Consider the following 24075-nt stretch of genomic DNA (forward strand, 5'->3'; position numbering starts at 1 on the left):
CAAGTTTATTACAACATAGACATCTATTAAGGGTTGGTAAAACAGGCTTATCCCCTGAGAGTATAAAAAAGAAGCAGCTGATTTCTGAATTCTAGTAATAGAAAAATATCCTTATTTTAATCATCTTTATGAAAAAAATATATGCCAGCATCATGTAGCATGTTGAAATATAATCTGAGATTTTTCAAGTCTAATTAGTATTCTTGACAAAGTCCAATCTTAATACACTATATTTGCATATTTATCTATCGACACAGATGACACTATTGGAAAGTTAATGACTTTGTTTAGTTGTAAACTGTAACTTCTTTCATTCCTTTTTAAAAAACAAAATAGCTCTCATTCCACATTGAACCAATTATACCAAGATTTTTCCCTTCTCTTCCTGGGGTTCCAACAATTCTATTATAGTCCTGCTGTTCAGTATGATCTTTCCGATGATAACAGTGAGAATAAACTAAACTTGAAATAAACTTTTTTGCATTCCTTTGAAATTATGAAATAGTAAACACAAGAGACCTCTTTAAATTCTTTAGCGTTTTCTACAGTAGTCTTCAAATAACAAATTAAGTTAATGATAAAGAAGCCTTCTTGCAATGTTAGTTTAATCCCTTGACCTATCTATTTATTGATGAGAGATGACATACCCCCTGGACTTTGCTAAGTAAACCTAATAAAGTCAAACAAAATCAAGTCTGCAACAGAATTTACATTAAAAGAAATCATTTATTACTCATGTATAACACAGCTTCACTATTAGTGGATACAAATCAAATTATACTTAATTAGCTAAAATAAAGCACAATTTTGGACCTGCCCTCTAGTGTTGAGAAAGCAAATCAAGTTCCCAAAGATCTTTAAAAAAAAAGTACAACCATGAAGTTCAGCAAGAACAGGTTTTATTTAACTAAATTTATATTGCTTTCTTTGAATTAATGTTAAACATATACATACTACTTCTATTTCACATATTCAAATATAATAAGTATAATTTTTCATTGGTCATCAGTGAACAAATTCTTTGAAATTATTTATAACTACTTAGAGCTAGCTTTAAAATTTTTTTTTGTTTTAGAAAAACACAAAATTACTGACAATTTACACATTTAAAAAATTGTCTAAAAAGCATGTAAACATCTACAGCTCTTCAATCAGTTGATAGTAAAACTAATGCTGACACACAGTTTAAAAGACAGTTATTCATTTTAATCCTGAGTATCTTCATATTAGCAAAAATTATAAAGTGTGAAACTAGAAAATAATTCCTTACCTTGACCGCATTTTCAGAACCTTCCTCTTTAAAATCTTCGTATTTCATTACTTCAGCCATAATGAATCCTTTTTCAAAATCTGTGTGAATCTTTCCTGCAGCTTGAGGGGCCTTCGTCCCTTTCTTTGAATAGAAAGACCAGAGAAAACTAATTGCATTTAAGATGACTGACTGAAAGCGTAGAGTTTCTTTTCTCTGATCTGCTGTTGGGCTCAACTTAAACTTAGTTTAATATCAGTTAAGATGTCAGATATACAATTAGAACATTTTCAACACTGGGCACTATCTGTGCAGCAGATTTAGCACAGACAGATCAGTAGATATTAAAGAAGTGTAGCTTTGTTTTTCCTAATAGTCATCCACGGATTTATCGATTTAGATGCAGTGGTCTGGTTTCGGCGTAGGTTGCATTTCGATTTTCTATTCTTCACAGTGGAAAAAAGTAAGGATTTTAAATAGCTTTCAAGTTGAATTATCAAAGGTTTCAAAAAGATAAAAAGCCTTGAAAATTTCAGCTTATCTAAAGAACATATAAAAATCAATATATAAAGGGATATTTTTAAGATATTTCCAACAAATCATACAATATATGTTCAGCAAATAATTTTAAAATCCTCATAAAATTTTAATAGAATTTTGAACACTTTACATAATACACCCTGCCTCTAACCATGATAAAGGAAAATTCAAGTTGATACAAGAAGAGAAATGTCTTATAATTACCCCATATGTTAAATTACAAGGACGTACATTCCAGACACACACAACCATGGAAAGAAATTTGAGAAATAATGGTGACCTAAAGGCTGCTTAATAAAGCATGTTAAAGTGGTAAGGAGTCTGACACTATAAAGCACAGTTTTTACAATAAAAGATGTATTGGGTTAATATGGCTACTCACTGATGCTTACCTGACTAAATATCTTAGCACATTAAATCATGGATACTTACAATCAGTCTTAAAATAAACCAGCTTTCATATTTTCAAGCCCAGAATATGTTATCTTTCCTGCCGTACATACTTAAGTTTGGAAGTTTTAAGGCTTTAAAATATATAGTAAAAATAAACCCTGGCAATTTGTTTACCAACTTGGATTTGCTTTGACATTATTTTGTAAGTCTATATAAAAGGACCTTAGTTTTAAGTCAAACATTTTTTTTACAAAGGAAAGAGGAGATCAAAGAAAAGTGAATCTCACATTCACAAAACGCATTTAGCATTATGTTCAACTGACTCCATGTTCCTATCCGTCTTAAATCAAAATAGATGTAACAATAAATTAAAGTAGTCAGTGAAAACAGAAATCAAAGCAGCCCTAAAATTTATCATGTAGCATACATTAAAAAAGCATAATAAAAGAATGAATAAGACACTGAGTATTTCTAAAAGTTCTGACATTATTTTTATATTCTGTAACACTATTTCGGATTACATATATTTCAAAATATTTTTCAACAGTAACTACCATATTACAATATATTTTCATTTAAAAGCAAGCCATTACAGTTCAGTTTCTATTGTCCTCTGGGAATAAATTAGTCATTCTTTCTGGTGGTAATCAGTTATACATCAATATTTAAAATACATATCACATTATTAAAGAAGATTGAATATAAAACACTGCAAAAATAAACACTACTTTTATGAATTCAAATTTAAAAAGCCACGAATTATTACACATTGAGTTTAGCTCTTTGAGCCCAACTGTGTATCTATGAAGAGCATAATGATGTCATATTGCTTTTATTGCTGAAAATGTAATCCGAGCAAAGCAAAGGAGGAAAGAACCACCCGCAACCCAAACAAACTTAGCGAATACAAAATGAAAAGCAACATCAATTTCACTGCAGACAAACCCAGTCACACAGATTAAGCAAGCACAATACTGGTGTGTCTTATCTCTGACCACAGGAGGAGGGTAGACAGATTCTACAGGATGAAGAAATTCAGACTATGTAATAGGCAGAATCAATTGTTACCTGCCTCAATCAATGCCGCTCCACTTTCACTGTTCAGCAGCTCACAAATAATTAAAGTTATCCTGGACAAAAACCTCATCTGTAATGACTAGCTAACCGCCACCATGACAAACTTCAAAGTCAGTGATATCAATCTGAATTCAATAGTGTGGAACTGGATATAGCTGATGAATAAGTATGAATCTTACCCTGATGGTCCATGCACGCACTTCATCTGGGCCTGCAGTGAAAAAGTATTCTAGTTGGAGTGCTGCAAACCCAGCCTTAATGATCTTTGGCAAAGCGCTGAAATAAAATGTAACAAATTCACTCAACATATAAGTTGATTGTGCCAGAGATCAGTACAAAGCTAAAATTATTCATTTCAAGCAGAAAATGTTAGCGATATTAGTAAATGACCATCTTTTATAATACACTTGAAGAAGTCAGAAAGCACATAACTATTCCTAAAAAATCCCTTCTAAAATTGGTTTTAATTGTACTAGTCTGAACATATCATTTTGAATTGTTTATTATAAAAAAAAGAAAAATTTGATCTACCCATTCTATGATTATTTTCCTCCAATATCAATTGTTTCCAGGACGTGGGTCATGAAAGCAAAATTATTTGATTGAAATCCAATGTTTAAACAATATATTACTGTTACTCAGAAAAAATTAAGGCAACTGATTCACACTTTCCCCTCCCCCACTGAACATGACGAAAGAGTTTTGGCGATCATTCCTTCTCAAAAATATACATAACTAATACCTATGTTATAATTAAAACACTGTACGGAGATGACAGATGACAGTTAAAAACTTAATTTAAAATAAATCTTTTCACTCTGTCTCATGGTAAAGAAAGGAGAAGATTCCCTCTTTATAATGGTAATTACTCTGTCATTTATTATTCTATCAGCGCAAGCAATTAAATTACTGCAAGGAAATAGTTGATAATAAAGTGTAGGGAAAATGAATGCTAATTAACCTTTGTGTCATGTTCGCTTCCAGATACTTCTGTCTCTCCTCAGCACTCAATTCTTGCAACTTGAGTTCCAAGGCCCCACTAAAAGGAATGACCAAGGCACCTGGGTCATACTTGTCCACCCACTCTTTAATTTTTATCAACCTGTAGACAAAAAAGGGCACAACATTATCTTGTAGTGCATGCATGACTGTACCACATTCATTATTATCAAGTAGCACATACATATTCATAAGAACCGCACAGTTTTATGACGCCATCTTTTTGTATATAGCTTTCCAAGGTCAAGGCATTTAACAGGCAGCAATTGCTTCAGGTATACGCCATAATATTTTACTGTAATCTAGTTTTACTTTAACACATTATCTATAGGAACTAATACAAATATTTTAAAAGTTTTTACAGTTACATTAAATTTGCTCGGCATTAACAACTGTGACCTTGAAAACCTCAATGATATGATTTATTATTCTCCTTACTTTACAAAGTATATTTTTAAAAAGCAAAAACACGAAGTTCTATATTTATAGGAATCACACCTAAAAGTGTCAGCTAATTTCGAAGAGCTCTGACAAATAAAGAATTTGTTCCACCCAGATATCTATATGCCTGGTTCAGTTCCTTCTTGGACTAACAAGACTTTACAGTTGTCACTGGTTTTGAGGGAGATTTCTGCTAATTAAAAAAAAAAAAAAAAAAAAAAACCAAAAAAAAAAAGTCCGGAAATATAGATTTACAAAAACCTAGTTGATTGTGTACACATTGTTCTTATGAATCTCACTTTTGTAGGATCATGAATAATAGAACTACAGAGGAAATAAAGTACTTTAATAGCAAAAGGGTTTGGAAAGCCAAATCAGTTAGGAAATTGATATCGAGTGTTACCTGAAAAGACATTATTGAGTGATCTATTCCAAAACGTGGAGTATTTTAGCCAAGTGGTAGTTAGAACATAAATGAGATAAGTGTAGTGAGTATATTAACCAGGTTCTGATCCTACCACTTTTCTAGCTTTTTATTCCTGGGCAGGTTACTAAACCTTTCTAAGCCTCAGTTTCCTCACCTATGGAGATAATAACAGTACATATTATAATGTAGGTAAAGAACCTAGAAAAGTAAAGCGAGGCATATAGTAAACAAATATTAACAGCAGTTAGTATTGTTAATTTTTATTCTCAGATAATCACAGCATATGTGCCTATGATTCTGGGATAGAGCTTAGTACAGAACTGGATATGGATTTCATAGTTCAATATATATCATAGTCTCATATAGTTTCACTTGTCTCCCATATTTAGACCAAGGTTTTAATAACTATCATGGTAAAAAAAAGTGAGGAAGTTATCCATAAATAAACAATGCAAATGTCACTACAGTGGATAAGAAACACAAGAACTAAACCACAAATTCATCAACACTCACCCATCAAAGAAAATGGCAGGGATGAGAGTTATTAGAAAATTAAGAATATGGTCTACTGAGTAGAATGGGATAAAGGAATGAAAAATTCACACAATAGTTCATACATGTTTGTTATACAAGGCTAACCTATAATTTACTTATTTAATATTTATCAGTGGTTTTTGATCTTCATAATATTTTTTTTCCTCTTTTGGTCACATCCTAAAAATAACAAACCAATCCCTAAAAATGTATTTTGGAATAAAGTATGTGTCCTTTAAAATAGGGAATCCAAACCAGCTATCTTCTTACCTAAAATTATGAAGGAAAGGTTAAAGAAAAAAGTAAAAATTTAAATTGATACTTCTTCTTATAATAACATTATGAGATTCTAACTTAGTTTGTAGACTTACAGTATTCAAACAAAACTGTATATTAAAATTTACCATCGATGGCTTAGTAACATACATTTATTATACAAGTCAAAATCAAATATGTAATTTAAAAAAAGGAAAATCACATACCAAATATAGATTTAATAAAGTAAAATAAAACAAGCCCATGTAAAAGGATAACATATATATAAAATACACATTTTGTTTCATAAATATGGTCAACATAACTAATAAAACTAGAACTGTTATGAGACAACAAGATAAGAAATAATTACTTTGGCTGAAACATCAATTCAGAATAACAATAGTTTTACCCTGTCATTTTAACAGCCTTTCCTGCAGATTCCTCAGAGGGATTATTTGCATTCCTCAGGTGTTCTATTGTACAATTCAGATGAATAAAGACTTACAAATCATTCCTCTACCGCCAATGTGAGACTTTGATCTGGTGAATACACCATTGTACCTTAACTATAATTGGCAAAAAACCTGACAGTGTAGAGCATCACAAGCTTAATAACAAAGGAGAATATCTCAAAGTGTTGACAGATGATCTTCATAATGCAGAAGCAGAGCTGGTACATTTTAGCAATAAATGAGCACTGAGGTCTAAAGGTCTCTAAAGTGACTGACATCAGACCTGCTATAGCCTCACTAAAAGAAAAAGGTACCGTAGCACTCTCCGTAAAGTGAGTTAGGTCTTTGCCTGCAAGCTTCACTTTTGTGACTTTCACTGTCATAGAAAACACAGGGAAGATGAAAAGTGAGTTAGGTTCTTTGGCTGTCTGCTTTACTTTTGTTACTTTTACTATCAAACAAAAGCGAGAAATGTCCCAAAGTGATTTTTAATTACATATTTGAAATAAGCCTTGAGTAATTAAAAATACGACTTGATTTCAAGATTATAGACTGAAATACATATAATATATCTGTTAGGTCTTATGGTTACAAAAGTGTGATAATGAGGCCAAGATCACAAGTTTGAACCCCATTGGGACCAGTTACCTTTTGCAGAAAGATGTCTATTCTATTGCTACAAACCATACCCCAAACTATAGTAGTCATCTAAAAAATGTGAGCTATTGGCATATGAGGGATATGGAAAATCAAAGTTGAGCTCAGTACCACTACTAGAAAAACAATTTCAAGTACATTCTGTCAAAGTGACTGAACAGTAATCTCCATACACAAATGTTAACAAATGTCTAAAGAAAACTATCCAACTATTAGTAACCAAAATAGTAATGATATTGTCATAGAATATCAAATTATATGAGGGGAGAAGAAACAGTAAAGATAGTACACTCCTAAAGAGTTAAACTGTAAAGACTTTCAGAGCATTCATTTTATAAATTTATATAAATAGATTATTGCACAAAGCCAGAGATTACTAATAAGGAGCCAGAGCCACACTGATTTCCCCAAAGTCTTATGAGTGACAAATGGAAACAGGAACTGCCATTAGTTGTATTTTTCTTCCTAGTAATGATTCCACAGCAAGGAGACTAAGCAGGGACAATCAGTTTTCAGGCTAAAGTGTTATGCTTTGAGACGCACTGGCAGGTTATGATCTGTTAGTGTCTTCGGACAAATGAGATCTTTAATATTAAACTAGCATTAGATTTCTAAAAGATTATGTCTCAAATATACCTTTGGTCTTATAACCTGACCTTCTTATCCAATCTTGAAATTCCAGATTCCACAATTTGATTTTCCTAGGGTTAATTTACATGGTTTATATTTCTCTTCCAGGTACAAATTTTATCTAAAAATTGTATTTGTTTCTCTTTCAAATCTACCTGTTCTTTTGGGGTAACATTTTACACTTGTTTAATGAATTCTTATTCTCTTTCAAGATTTCTAAAAGATTAACTTAAAAGTTCCTTTCAGACTGCTCTAATTATTTCTAATTTCTTGTGTATAACTCTGTCCCCACCGCCCCATCATATGCCATCTGCTTATGACTTCTCAAAACCGCTGACTCCTGTGTATGTGCCGTGTTGTTCTTGGATGTGTGGTCATTTGGCAGGAGCCATTTTGTTCCAAGAGAGTCTGTGGTCAACTGCTGGGTTGCTGACGTAGTTTTGTGGTCGTTTCTTCCAGGGAAAGACCTATGGAAGGTCTTGGGCTCCAGATCACTTTGACAGAGTTTCTGCACTAGGTTATTGGTAATGCAAATTGACCTGCTTCTTCTTATAGTACAGTCCCAGGCTCTAGTTTCCTGAGAATAAGTTTCTTCCCTTTTCCAGAAGGGGTGGGAGCTGGGGGGTGCAATTTTCTAGTATCTGATAATGGAAAGGACAGCTCTTTCTAGGCTTTATGAGTGAGCCTTGTTCCAGCGCCTGCAGCCTGGGCCTGTGCTCTGAGTCTTATTTCTATATGGAAACTAAGGCCTCTAAGCCATGAGCTCAGTTTTCCCTGAGGGCCATACACTGTTGAGTACACTTTCGACTATCACTGAGTTTCCTCTTTGTTTCTGGCACCTAGAGAATCCTTTTTCTTACTTTCAAGTCCTGCTGCGTTCTAAAAATATCACATCATCATCAATACTATCTTTCCTGGTTATTTCCTCTGGTGTTTCTATATATTAGAAACAAGAAGGGAGCCCCCTATATTGGTTCAGTCTACCCTCTTAACTGGAAGCTCTCCATACTAGAGTTAAATCCTCCATTTTATTGTGTCCTAATACAACAGCTTTCAAGCTTTTTTTGACCATCACCCACAAGAAGAAATCGATTTTATACCTGATTCAAACATATGGTGCACATACACACATTATTTTCATATACATATCCAAACTGAGACTGGTTTCACAAAACAATACTTACCTTTATAATGGGAATCTCAATGGTATGATGGTATCTCAATGGTATGATATTCTGCATAAAACTAAATTCTTGAAACTTAAACTCCTGAAATAGTTTTCTCTAATATACTTTAATAAGAATTTTAATTTATTCTTTTCTACACTTCATGCCCACCCAGCCATTCAACTATCCCCAGCTACTCAAATTCTGATTTTCTACAAATCCTTTAAAGATGGCTCAATTTGGCTCTAAAGCCAAGTTATATTACCATTTATGCTATCTTTGTTGAACATCAGAACTCTCTCAAATCTGCTTATTCTACTTTCCAGCGTCAAAGTAGATTTAAAATCTTTAAAATTGTTACATATGGTAATATTAGGTCCTTATACACACCTTCTATGGTTTCCTGTGTGAATCTAGGTCTTAACTTTAAAAAAAAAAATCACTGATATCTTGCTTTTGACTGAATATAAATGCTGGCAAGAGCCATATGTCAGTACTCAGAAAATGAGGCAACTTATACGTCAGAGGATCCAGGGCTGGTTCGTGCAGTGACTTAACATGATTCAGTCAATGTTATTAAGAACATGACCTTTACTAAGCCAGTTCCACTCATGTTGTTCAAGGTATAGATATACCAAAAATCCAGGGGGCACTGATAAACACTAGTCTCCTCCCTTGCAGGTTTACTCCCATTTCTATTAAAACCACTCAAAGTCCCAAATAATGACTTTAAGATATCACATTTTTCTTTTCCATTTTCCAAACATGATCACTGCAAATTAATGTCAATTTGCAGTGTTCTAAAAGAAAAAAAAAAGAGTAAGGCTTATGGAAGGTAAGGCTATCTTCTTAAAGATGACATAAACATTATTTATTAATCCAGTTATTTTACAAATGGCAATAAATACTAGAAACCTGCACTAAAATTAATACCACAGGGCTTCCCTGGTGGCACAGTAGTTAAGAATCTACCTGCCGATGCAGGGGACACGGGTTCAATCCCTGGTCTGGGAAGATCCCACATGCCACGGAGCAACTAAGCCCGTGCGCCACAACTACTGAGCCTGTGCTCTAGAGCCCTTGAGCCACAACTACTGAGCCTGTGTGCTGCAACTGCTGAATCCTGCGTGCCTAGAGCTCGTACTCTGCAACAAGAGAAGCCACTGCAATGAGAAGCCCACGCACAGCAAAGAAGGGTAGCCCCCTCTCACCGCAACTAGAGAAATCCCACATGCAGGAACGAAGACCCAAAACAGCCAAAAAAATAAATCAATAAAATAAATTCTAAAAAATAATCATAATAAATGAATAAATTTATATTAAAAATTATCTTGCAATGAATAAACAGGAGAAAACATCAGGGTGAGTCCTAATTACTTTGTGTAAATAACAGAAATCCCATTCACCAGCTGGCAACTTGTCTGAAGAGTGGGCATGTAAACTAGTTCTGGTCAATAGGGCATGAGAGGAAGCCTGCTAGGGGCTTCAGGAAGATTCTGAAAGGCTCCTTTGGCTCTTAAAAAGGGAAAAGAAGAGTGTCTCTGCTGGACACTATGTCTGGATCTTACCTCTAGGATTCCAGCAGCCATACTTTGACCAAAAGAATGGATGTAGGGAAAGATGAGAAAAACCCTTGTTCTTGAAACTGTCACAGGAACACTGAATTAACCAAACCTGAAGACAAACTGCCTTGGGTTTAACTATTACATGTTGGGATTGTCTTTGTTATTTGTAGCTAAAAGCATCTTGATACTGATAATGACCACATTTGGGGGTTATCTTCATTTGAGTATATGATAGCAGCTCCTCTTAACTGGTCTAAATTCAATGTACTCTTTAAGAAACCAGCTCCCGTAGAGCTTTCCCCGAGCTTCCACACAGACAGATGTTATTACCACACTCCATCCTACACTATAAATTGCCTATTTTTTGGTTATCTCCTCCCACTATAATAAAAACTTCTTGAGGTCAGGGACTTGTCTTTGTTCCTTGATATATCTACAGAACTCTCCTAGCACAGTGCTGGTATATAATGGATGCAAGTGCTTTGACTAATAACTAGCTGAGGGACTACGGGCAGTTAAGTTCTCTTAGCTTTAGTTGACCCACCTGCAAACTGCTGAGTAGTTTTCAAATTGTTCCGGGTTCCCTATAGGAGCTCCCAAGGTGCTAGGAGGAGAAATGGTGGAGACAGCAAGAGGGGAAGAATAGGGAGGTTCTCGACCCTCCACTTTTGCATTTTAACCAGAGCTGCGTCATTCTTATATGCTGGATTTTTGCATCAGATTTCATCAGAAGAAAGAGTTCTGTTGTTTTTAACAACTCTGAAGTTCAATGATTAAATGATCCTTTTAAGGTGGAAAACTCTACCATTTTATGGCACATGCCAGAAATTGAACAAATACAAGTGCTGAAATCTTTAGGCACTTCGGATTTCTGCTTAAATGTTACTTTCCACCATCTTAAAAAAGAAGCCTTTCCTTTTCCATTTCCTGTCACTCTCTGTTCCCGCACCCTGACTTATTTCTTCATCACCCATGATATATTATGTTCTTTTTTTACAAATTAATTAATTAATTAGGCCATACCTTGCAGCATGCAGGATCTTAATTTCCCGACCAGGGATCGAACCCACGCCCCGCTGCAGTGGAAATGCGGAATCTTAACCACTGGACCGCCAGGGAAGTCCCATATGTTCTTAAAGTTTATTATCTTCCACCCATTATTGGTAAACCCACTTACTCAGTTATTAGGGAAAGGAACTTTTTGAATACTTTGTTCACTGCAATATTTCCAGAACCACTTATGACAGTACCTGGCAGAAGCATACGCTCAATAAATGTTGGGTGGATCAATAAATAGGAAAGCTGAAAGTTAATCTAAAAGATTAGGTAATGAACACTCAGAAGTAAGTATGTACTTCCTAGCTATCTGTCTCTTCTGCCAGAGTCAACCTTTAGAAATTAGTAAGCTAGAGTTGACCTGACCATTGGAGGTATGCACATTTACTAGAATGGTGAAGTGAAAAATGATACCAACATTAGGTGAAGTACACCTAATTCAGGTAAGGCTATACAAAGAAAAAATCATAGTATAGTGGTATTATTTTCATTCCCAAGGTAAAATCTGTGGCTTGAACTACTGTAATTCAAGTCAGAACCATCAAGGTTCTCTGAGAATGTACCAAAACAAACACCTTAAACTTCAAAATGTTCCCTGAATCTCAGGCTTCTTACCTCTTGAAAGGCTACCAGGTTAGGATCTGCATTCATATACTAAGTGGTCCCAAGCAGGGTACATTTTTTGATACTTTAGGGCAGTGTTTCTCAAAATATAGTTTCTAGACCACCTGTGAATCTAAGGACTCTACGAAAAAACCTAGATTTATGATCGCTAGAAGTGGGATTTGCACCTAACCCTTACAACACTCTGTACTTTGATGTCTGAGAGCCACTATTTGTGAATCTCTGCCATTTCTTTGCAATTTGATATTCTAATCTTAAACGTTACACATAGAAATATTCTGTAACAATAGTTGTCATGAGGTATAAATCAATATTTGTAGCTTGAGACTATGAAACTCCGTTAGCTACAAGAAAACTTCCCAACTATATTATGATCCTATAGATGAGATTTAATTACTTCTGGCCATGGTGCCCCAGGATAAACTATCTTTTCTTCCACTTTTGTGCAAAGGTTGATTCAATCTATAATCAAAACATAAATTTACACGGAGAGCCGCAAATCTTGATTTAACTATCACAGACACAAATTTTTTAATGTAGATGGTATCATAAATGGGACTTCCATACCCAGACTACTTATGAAGATGAAGAAAGTCAAAAAGACTATCTTTGACAGATTGGGAAAGATAGAGAAGATCCTTGGAATAAGAGAACGTGTGTATACGTGGGGGGAGAGAGAGAGAGCATGTGTGACAACTCATGTCATCGTGGTAGTGTGCCAAAGAAATACAGTATCATAAAGGTGATGAAAACTTCAGCATCCAGTCTTTTTGAGACTGGTCTAAATTTATGAAGGGCTTATAGATGATAAATAAAACTAAACTGAGATAGGAATATATTTAACAAAAGAAGTATACTTGTAACAAAAACTACAAAGCATCATTGATAGACATTAAATATCAAAGCAAATGGAAAGACATACCTGTTCATGGATTAGAAGACCTAACATTGTTAATAATTCATCTACAGAGTCAATGCAATCTATCAAAATTCCAGCTGCCTTTTGTGCAGAAATTGACATGCCCATCCTAAAATTCATATGAAAAGTGAAAGAACCCACAAAAGCCAAAACAATCTTGAGAAAGAACAAAATTAAAGGTCTCACCCTTCCATATTTCAAAACTTACTATAAAACTAGAGTAATCCAGACTATGTGGCACTGGCAAAAGACTACACATATAGACCAATGCAATAGACTTGAGAGTTCAGAAATACACCCATACGGCCAGATCAACTGATTTTTTTTTTTAGTTTTGTACTTGTGGTTAAAAATAACACAAAATTTACCATCTTAACTATTTTTAAGTGTACCACTCAGTGGTGTTGACTATATTCACGGTTCTATAACAGATCTCCAGAACTTTATCTTACAAAACAGAAATTTTATATCCACTGTTTTCTACCACCCCACCCACTCCACCCCACCTCCAGCCCCTATAAACCATCATTGTGCTTTGTTTTTATGAGTGTGCCTACTTTAGACACCTCTTATAAGTAGCATCATACAATTTTTGTCTTTTTTTGGATTGGCTTATTTTACTTCACAATGTCCTCAAGTTTCATCCATGTTATAGCAGATGACAGGATTTCCTTCTTTTTTAAACGTCCGAATAATGTTCCATTGGATGTATATACCACATTTTGTTTATCCATTCATTCTGTGATGGACATTTCTCTGGAGAAATATTTATTCAAGTTCTTTGCCCGTTTTTTAAATTGTGTTATTTGGGTTTTTTGTTGTTGAGTTTATGATATGGTCAACTGATTTTTGACAAGGGTACCAACACAATTCAATGGGGAAATAACAGTTAACAAATGGGGCTTAGACAAGTGAATATCCACAAACAAAAGTTAAAATGGACCAAAGACCTAAATGTAAGAGTTAAAACTATAAAACTCTTAGAAGAAAGCAGGTGGAAATCTTCATGACCTTGGATTAGGCAATAGTCTGTTAGATACGACACCCAAAGCACAAACAACCAAAGAAAACACAAACTTTTCAAAATTAAAAATTTTGTGCACTAAAAAACACTGTCAAGACAGTGAAATGACAATCCATAGAATGGGTGGGAAAATGTTTGGAAATCATACATCTGATAAGAGCCAAGTAGAGAGACTACATAAAAAAATTAAATAACAGACATGCAACAAGGATTTACTGTATAGTATAGGGAACTATATTAAATATCTTATAATAACCTACAATGGAAAATAATCTGAAAAAATATATATGTAACTAAATTACTTTGCTGTATACCTAAAACTAACACAAGATTGTAAATCAACTACACTTCAATAAAAAACACCACACAATAATAATTAAAACTTACAACTCAATAAAAAAAAGGCAGAAACCCAGTTTTAAATGGGCAAAGGATTTGAACAGACATTTCTCCCAAGGAGATATACAAATGGCCAACACTTAAGATGTTCAGTATCACTAATCATCAGAGAAATGCGAATCAAAACCACAATGAAATAGCACTCGACACCCACTAGGATGGGTAAAATTCAAAAGATGGACAGTAAGTGGTATATCCATACAATGGAAAGCAATTCAGTCACAAAAAGAAATGAAGTACTGATACATGCTACAACGTAGATGAACCTTGAAAAACATTATACTAGGTAAAAGAAGCCACACACAAAAGGCTACATATTGTATGATTCAATTTATATGAAATATCCTCAACGGGCAAATCCAAACAGACAGAAAGTAGATTAGTGGTTGCCAGGGGCGAGGTGGGGGAGGCAATTGAGAGTGACAGCTAATGGACAAAGGGTTTCTTTCTGGGGTGATGAAAATGTTTTGGATCTAGTGGTGATGGTGGCACACTGTGGATATACTAAAACCTACTTTAAAAGGGAAAATTTTGTGTATATTAATTATCTGAAAAATAAAAAACCCAAAGCTGAACTGAGAATATAAAGATAAAAAACAAAAGTGCGAATATTCTGCACATTATGATCCTATAACGTCTAACCTTCCTGCAGAGATAGAAAGGATCAACAGAAAAAGCAGAGATTTTGGAGTAAAGCAAGTACTAATTCAAATGCCAGCTTAATCACATACCAGCTATAAGATTCTGGGAAAGCCATTTAAGCTTTCTGAACCTCAGTTGAATCATCAATAACACAAATAATATATCCTCACAGGTTGATGTATTAAAGTGCCTAGAACAAAGGAGGCCTTCCAAGGTTAGCTCCCAAACTTAGCTGTCTCCTATCAGTGAGTGGGGTCATTCTCAACAGTTACTGTAGAATTAAAGTAACTGGAAAGAATGAAAGCACAATGATTGCAAATATATGTAGTAAAAAACTATGTGTACTAATAAGCATTATATTAAACCTTGGGCAAGCAACTTTGAAAAAGGGGGTGTAAGGGATGGGGGAGGAAAAACAGACAAATGCATAGTTTAAAAACAGCATGATAAGCATTGTGATAGGGGAAGTAATGTGCCACAGGCATGACAAAGAGGAGGGGATGCATAATCTCCATAAAGGAAGGATTTGGCCTCATTAAAATCAAGAATTTTTAGAAAAAGAAACCAATACATTTAGTGGTCTTTTCAGTTATATAACTTTTTTTTAAAAATAGGAAAAGCAGAAAAGGAAGGGGCTTTTGTTCATGACAGAGCTGGGATTTTGTGGGCCAGTAACAAAGTAAGAAACACCCAAGGGAAAGATAAGTATGGGTATGTATGTCAGAATCAATCTGCACAGACCTCCTTTCCCATATGGATTCTTCTTCCTGAAGTTGTTCTTAATTCAGCCTCTGGAGGGTGCTTCCATATTCTAACAAAGAAGTCCATTCCCTCATGATCCCGTTTATCCAAATCCTCTATTTACCATGTGGGATACATGTGAATTTCATAAAGGAGCAACTCAGAAGGATACAAACCCAAGGCAAATAGTCATTGTAAAAAAAGGAAAGTCACTCTTTCTGTATCTTTGGAGAACAATGATTTGGGGACAGTGGAGAAGCAAGAAGCACTAAAAAAGAGAAGAGCTCTCAATGCAAACTTCAGTAGTTGCAAATAGATACATGCACCTATTCTTATTAACAGACATTTTCACAGATGCTAAATGGAACCATGTTAGATGAGAAATGAAATGCCTTTTCCCTGTCAGTGGTAAGTAATCTGTGGCAAAACTTCTAGCTGCTTCTGAAAGAAGACTTATTCTCTGTTATAGGAATATTTATTTTGACATAATTTGGTATGCATATTCTTATACAAAGTGCCAATTTGCTTAGTGGAATATTTTTATACAAGAAAAGGGATAACTAGGAAATGTGGGAGTAGAATCACAGCTAGCAAAATTTGTAGTTGGTTTCATAGCTTGTAGTTTGTCCTAGCAAGTAATAATAGGTCAGAGTCCATTATTTTACTGAAAAGACACTGTATGCAAAATGAACTTTTGTAAATCAAATACAAAAGTTAATTTATTTTAATGAAAGGAATCCTATAATTAAAGGATTCCCACACATAATCCCTTTGCAAAGGGAGGCAGTATAGAATATGATTACAGAGTACTGCAGCCAGAGAGAGGAAGTATCCTAGCCGTGTCATGGAACCTTTCTAAGGTCTCAGTTTTCTCATCAACAAATGGAGATAATAATAGCATCTACATCAGAGCGTTGCTGTAAAGATTAAATAAGAAAGTTCATGTAATATGCTTAGCATAGTATCTGACACAAGGTAAGTGCTCAACATTTATTATTTATAAAGTGAAGAATGGCTTTGCCTTTTTTGAATACCTCAATGTTCAGAACAAAATTTCTTAAACAGGAGTGTGTTGTATATTTATCTGTGATCTGGCTATTAATCAAATTTATCTGAGAAGGCAGGTCTAAACACTAACCACTTCAAACTTTATTTAAAGGGATGTCTTTTCTTTCTTTCTCCTTAAACTGTCCTGTCTGCTGTATAGGAAAACGGCAAGTTTTGCTACTCATTAAAATCACTGCTCAGTGATATTCTGGCAGTTTCTAAGAAGGGCAAAAAATTACCTAGGGTTGCAAATATATAAAAAATAGATTTGAAGTGAACCAGTAGGAAGTATATTTGACTTTGCTATAATTTCTAAACCAATATGAATCAAAGGAGTCAGTCTAGGAACCACTTGTTACTTGCCTCTGAGTATGAAAAGCAGCTTCTCACTTCCTGTTCCCTGGCCATATTGGGAGACACAAAATTAATAAAACCTTTATTCCTTTGTTCCCATTCTTAGTTCAAAGGTTTCTCTCTACTGCCTTTACACATTGCCTGCTACACTACTGTTTTAAATAAATTCACTTGAAAAGAAATTGCCAAAAGTCATTTTATTAATGACATATTACAGTTAAAGTATATTCTTGAGTGGTTTCTCTTACTTTACAATAAAATTTCTGCCCTTAGAATACATCAAAATAATAATTATAAGTGAGAAATTAAATGCTATGCAACTGACTTAAGCCCATGTTTAATTCTGTTCCTAGTGGAGATACATCTTTTCTCTAATAATTAGTCTAACAGTTATTAAAGGTACCCTATCTTTACATGGTAATCAAAGAAATAAAAATTAAAATAATATACCACTTTTTATCTGTCAAATTAGTAAAGATTAAAGCAAGAATAACACCCAGTGTTGGCTGGGGTTAAGGAAAAATGTACTTTCTTGGATGGCTACAAGGATGTTCATTGTAGTTTACTCACCAGAAAAAAAAAAAAAAAAGTCAAATAACCTCAATAGAAAACACTGGGGGATCTGGATAATCGAAAAGGGTTAATATCTAAATTATATAAAGGAATCATACAACTCAGTATCAAAAACCAAACAATCTGATTTTAAAATGGGCAGATAACCTGAATAGACACTTCTCCAAAGAAAAACTACAAAAGGCTAATAGACACCTGAAATGATGTCCAATATCACTAATCATCAGGGAAATGCAAATCAAAACCACAATGACGTATCACCTCATATCTATCAGAATGGTTATCATCAGAAAGACAACAAATAACAAGTGTTGGTGAGGATGCAGAGAAAAGGGAATACTTGTGCACTGTTGGTGGGAATGTAGATTGGTGTAGCCACTATGGAAAACGTATGAAGGTTTCTCAAAAAATTAAAAATAGAACTACCCTATGATCCAGTAATTCTGCTTCTAGGTATTTACCTGAAGAAAACAAAAACACTAATTAGAAAAGATATATGCACCCCTATGTTCACTGTAGCATTATTTACAATAGCCAAGATATGGAAGTAACCTGTGTCCATTGATAGATGAATGGATAAAGAACACACACGTGTGCACACGCACGCGTGCGCATGCACACACACGCACAATGGAATACTACTCAGTCATTAAAAATGAAATCTTGCCATTTGTGACAGGACGGATGGACCTAGAAGGTATTATTATTCTAAGTGAAATAAGTCAGTCAGAGAAAGACAAATTCCTATGATCTCACTTATATGTGGAATCCAAAAAACAAAACAAAATGAAAACAGACTCACAGGGAACAAACTGCTGGTTACTGGAGGTTGGGTAAAATAGGTCAAAGGGATTAAGAGGTACAAGCTTCCAGTTATAAAATACATAAGTCGTGGGGATGTAATGTACAACATTGGGAATATTTAATAATACTATAATAATTTTAAACGGTGACAAACGGTTACTAGACTTATGGTGACCATCTCATAATGTATTTGACTGCCAAGTCACTATGCTGTATGGTGAAACTAACATAATATTGTATGTCACTATAGTTTGCTTTAAGAAATAAAATATAGCACATCAATACAATAGCGTATCATACAGTAATTAGAAAAACTATTATAAAATATGTGCAAAAACATTCATGGTGTGTTAAGACTATTTACTCACACAAGAGGTATTTATTAAATATTTACTAGGTGCTAGCAAAGTGCTGGGTTGGTAGGAATGAGATAAACATTGTCATCGCCTTCACAGAGCTTAATCACGTCAGCCTGTTATCTCTTTAGGTATTTTAATGTATATTTGGATACACCTGATAGGGAACAAAAAGCCATTGCTGGCTTTTTAAAAAATTATTTTGTTGCAGTATAATTAACAAAAAATAAAACATACAGATCTTGGGACTTCCCTGGTGATCCAGTGGTAAAGAATCTGCCTTCCAACGCAGGGGGCACATGTTCGATCCCTGGTGAGGGAACTAAGATCCCACATGCCATGGGGCGACTAAGCCCCCACGCCACAACTACTGAGCTTGCGCGCCTCAACTAAGAGAGCCTGCGTGCTGCAAACTACAGAGCCCACACACCCTGGAGCCTGTGTGTCACAACTAGAGAGAAGCCCATGTGCTGCGACAAAGAGCGCACACACCACAACTAACACCAGACACAGCCAAAAATAAATAAATAAAATAAATAATAAATCTTAAAAAAAAGTATAGATCTTGTATGTTTCAATGAATTTTGAGAATTTTATATACACATGTAACCACCACCTCAAAACAGAGAACAGGGCTTCCCTGGTGGCGCAGTGGTTGAGAGTCCGCCTGCAGATGCAGGGGACACGGGTTTGTGCCCCGGTCCAGGAAGATCCCACATGCCGCGGAGCAGCTAGGCCCGTGAGCCATGGCCGCTGAGCCTGTGCATCCGGAGCCTGTGCTCCGTAATGGGAGAGGCCACAACAGTGAGAGGCCCGCATACCGCAAAAAAAAAAAAAAAAAACAGAGAACATTTCCATGTCCCCAGAAAGTTCCCTTATGACCTTTCCCAGTCAATCTACCCCGCCTCTCCATGTTGCTCTGTGTAGTTTATTGGTGAGGTATATGATTTCTATCACATAAATATGCCACAATTTATTTATCCATTTTTCTACTAATTGCTCCTAGTTTTGGGCCATTATGAATAAAGCTGCTATTATTACTTTGTGTAAGAAAAACATTTATAAGATATGAACATATGTTTTCTTTTTTTTTAGATAAATACTAAAAGTTAGAATTACTGGGTCAGAGGATAAATGTATACTTGAAATAAACTGCCAATTTTCCAAGGTGATACAATTCCTGCTCCCCTTTCCTTGTCCACTTTTGGTGCTGTTAGTTATTTTGATTTTAGCCGTTTTAGTGATTGTGAAATCATAACTCACTGTGGTTTTAAACTGTCTTTCCCTGATGACTTAAAGATGCTGAGTACCTTTTCGTGTTTATTCATGTATCTTCTTTTGTGAAGTGTATGTCTAAGTCTTTTGCCCATTCTTAGAATTGGGTTATTAGTCTTTATATTATTTATTTGTAGAAATTTTAAAATATATTCTGGATATAAGTCCTTGGTCAGATATATGTATAGTGAATATATTTTTCCAGTCTGTGGCTAATCTGTTCATTTTCCTAACAGTATTTTTTGGTGAACAGAGCTATTCATTATAATGAAATCCAATTTTTTCTTTTATATTAGTATTTTTTCTATTTCATCCAAGGGATCTTTGCCTATCCCAAGTTGTAAAGATATTCTCCTACGTTTCAATGAAGGATCATGGATTGAGAAAATGTCAGCGTGAATATGTTTAAAGCAAATCAGAATGCCATGCATAGGAAAATAACCTACAAAGTCAAGGATGATAAGCTGGGAGGCTGTTACCCAACTTAAAACTGAAGTGATAAAGTTTTGGTCTGGGTTGATAAGCAGTGTAATGGAAGAGGAAGGAATGAGTAAGGGCCAGATTTAGAAGAAAAAAGATGGAACTTAGTGATTAACTGAATATGATGTATGAAAGGACATATGTTAAAATGATTTGAAGAGATGAGCTTAAAAGATTCAAAGAGTACCAGTGCTACTAACAAGGATAAAAAAGTTTGAAAGTAGTTCCTACTGTGGATGTATTGTAGGAAAAAATAAGGAATTTAGTTTTGTACATATTAAGCTTCATAATGATAATGGAATAGCCAAATGGACATTTCCTGTTGCTGGTCTGGAATAATGAAACTTGAAAAGGGCTAAGAGGAAAAAGTAAGGCTATGGATTTGCAAATCATGAGCAGAGAGCAGCACATCTCAGAGTAACATCCATGCACCAGGAGCACCAGCAGCACCTAGGAACTTGTTGGACTTGACGATTCTCAGGCCCCATCCCAGACCTAATGAATCAGAAACTCTGGCAGTAAAGGCAGCAATCTGTGTTTTAATAAACCCTCCAGAGGATTCTGGTGCACACTAAACTTTGAGAACCACTAGCACATATCCAGGTTAGAGTTGAAGGCATGAGCGTAGAGGGCAAGTGAAAAACGTTAACAAGAATCACTCAATTACTAATTGCCAGGGAAGAGCCATGACAGGCAAAGAGAAAACCACTAAAGGAAAGATATTAGAAGTGGAAGGCTAATATGTCTGTCACCCAAAAGCCAAGCAAGAGAATGTCATGAAGTTTCTAAGCACAGTTTATTCAGAAAGAGACAGAGACAGAAAGACAAAATGGAGCCTTTTTCCATCTATTATATACCTCTTCTTCCCCACCCTGCCTCCCAATGGGGTCATATTGTCTAGTTTTCCTTTAAATAAGGAAAATCTGCAAACAAAGTAACGTAAAAAATACAACTGTAAAACTCCATTCTTTTAAAATGAAAGGAGAAAATGACAGGCATCTTATATATGTAATTTCATTTAATACTTATATAACTCTTTCCAGAAGAAGGAGAGAATGGGCTGTAGTGTGTAAGGCAAGTGGGGTCAAAATAAGCTGTTGTTCTAAAGATTGGAGAAATGACAGCATGCCTATATGCTGATGCGAAACATCCACTGGGAAAGGAAAAACTGATGATGCGGGAGACAGAGGAGGAACTACTTCAGTAGGTGAGTGGGGATATATAATCACGTGCACAAGTGAAAGGTTGTCTTTGGCTAAGTGCATAGAACAGGGGCCAGCAAATCATTGCACATTTTTGTATGGCCCACAAGCTGAGAAGGGTTTTTACATTTAAAAATGATTTCTCATAAAAACAACAACAAAAAAGGAAGACTATTTTGTGACAGTGAAATTATATGAAATTCAAATGTAAGTGTCCATAAATGAAATTTTATTGGCACATGCCATGCCCATTTGTTTACATACTGTCTATAGCTGCCTTTGCAGTACAACAGCAAAAGTGAGTAGCTGTAACAGAGACTGTGTGGTCCTCAAAGCCAAAAATATTTACTTTCTGACCATTATGGAAATCATCCACTGCCACCTAGCATAGACATCCATCTAACTGTGCTCTAAACCTTTGATGTATCTAACCAGAACAGACAGACTTCAAGTGATCTACATATTTCTATTAATGAAGACTAAAAGTCAGAGTTGAAACAATGGAATCAAGTCAACTGATTTCATCCAGCCAGCCATTCAATCAATCACAAAATTTACTGAGTCTGGTGCCAAGCACTGGAGATATAAAATGAACAAAACAGGCATGATCCTCATTTTCATGGAATGTAAATTCTTATGGGACAGAAAGAGAAACAAGTAAGTGAGATTATATAACTTATGCGAAGTGCTCAGAAGCAAATACACACGATGCTTTGAACAAAAGGGAGTCTGGGGATTACTCTAGACAAGGTAGTCAGGGAAGGGGTTTCTGAGAAGGACAGAAGAGCCAGCCACAGTGGGGAAAAGGGGTGTGGTGAACAGGAGAAGCAGACAATTAAATGTTCTTAGATTTCCAGACACAGAAACATGCCAGGATGGAGAAATTTATACATTATGAGTAGCACATGCATGGAACACTTTCCCTGATAAATTTTCCAATGATATTTTTACTACAAAGTATACACAGAGTAATTATATAATGGGTTCAAATGGTTTGGGAACAAAATACAGATTAAAAAAAAGAAACAACAACAACAATTGTTACTTAATTACCCGAGAGATAGGAATGGGTCCAGAAAGCCATTTCTGCTTATCAGGTATATAGAGTCTTTTTTTTTTAAATGGGGAGAAACATTCCACACAATGTAAGTTTTATAGGATACTGGCAAATGCAAACGTACCAAAGAAAGTATAAATGGTAAGCATTTCTTAATTGCTTAAAATAAAATTAAGCTTTTCCTACTACATCACAACAAATATCAGAAATGATCATAAAAGGACAAACAATACTAGAAACCACAGAACGTGCTTCACCTGTACTTTATACATAGCTAATGCAGTATAACATACCAGTTGAAGCTTGACAAATGATAAGCTATGGACTTTGGGAAAGAGTTAGCATCATTTGGTGCTTAATTCTAAATTTCTTATTTGGCATATACCAAGTTAACTATTTAAAACACAACCTGTCCATTTTGTGGGTTGGTTATGTAGTTTGTTCCATCTTAAAATAATCAATTCTTTCATTTTCTTGTTTTTCAGGCACAAATAACTTTCTACTTAAAATTTAAGCAGGTTGAATGAGTACAAAATAAAATGTTCAGTAATCTTTTAGATATTTATAAGATTATGCAATTCTAGTTTATTTCTCCTCATGAAAAATGATAAAACATGACTTTCAACTATTTGAAAATCCAGACACACAGATCTATCGAAACGTAAGGTACATTCAATGTAATGATTCATAGTGTCTCTAATAGAAAGATTCAGCAGTTCTCAATCGAGACCTTTATTCCTTCTCTGAATAAATGATGCCTGAAATTTTTATTCTTGTTCTAATGGAATTTCAATGGCCTTCACTGCAAATCTACTGGAAATTTTTGCATATTAAGTAGAAAAAATTAAATGATGTTAACCACATTTTAATGTGATTAAGGCTGACAGGGTCATTATTTCTGCTAATCACTCAGTTTAAAACGTTCAAACAAAACTTTATAACAGACAAGGTTTTTAATTTTCTGTATATCTTGTTGAATTTATTTTTTTTTAAACTACAGCAGAAAAAGAAGGGGAAAAAACCATGCTATAGTCCTTGACAAAAACCAATGAGTATTTCCTACAATTTGCAGATGGGTTTCATTATACTTAATCTGGTGATGTAAAAACAAAAATGCAAAACAATCTTATACTG

The 24075-nt window shown here is 34.8% G+C and overlaps 1 protein-coding gene across 1 annotated transcript in view; it reads right to left on the bottom strand.

Moving 5' to 3' along the window:
* OLA1 (Obg like ATPase 1) overlaps positions 1–24075 on the bottom strand; it is a 171960-nt gene that overhangs the window by 2547 nt on the left and 145338 nt on the right. Inside the window, exons 8-10 of the mRNA XM_024732866.1 lie at positions 4221–4361; positions 3439–3535; positions 1271–1393 (exon numbers count right to left, since the gene is read on the bottom strand). Coding sequence (XP_024588634.1) covers positions 1271–1393; positions 3439–3535; positions 4221–4361 — 361 coding nt within the window. The remainder of the gene's footprint in view (positions 1–1270; positions 1394–3438; positions 3536–4220; positions 4362–24075) is intronic.

Source organism: Neophocaena asiaeorientalis, unplaced genomic scaffold, assembly GCF_003031525.2.
Source record: "Neophocaena asiaeorientalis asiaeorientalis breed wild unplaced genomic scaffold, Neophocaena_asiaeorientalis_V1.1 scaffold96, whole genome shotgun sequence".
Taxonomy (NCBI): Eukaryota; Metazoa; Chordata; class Mammalia; order Artiodactyla; family Phocoenidae; genus Neophocaena; species Neophocaena asiaeorientalis.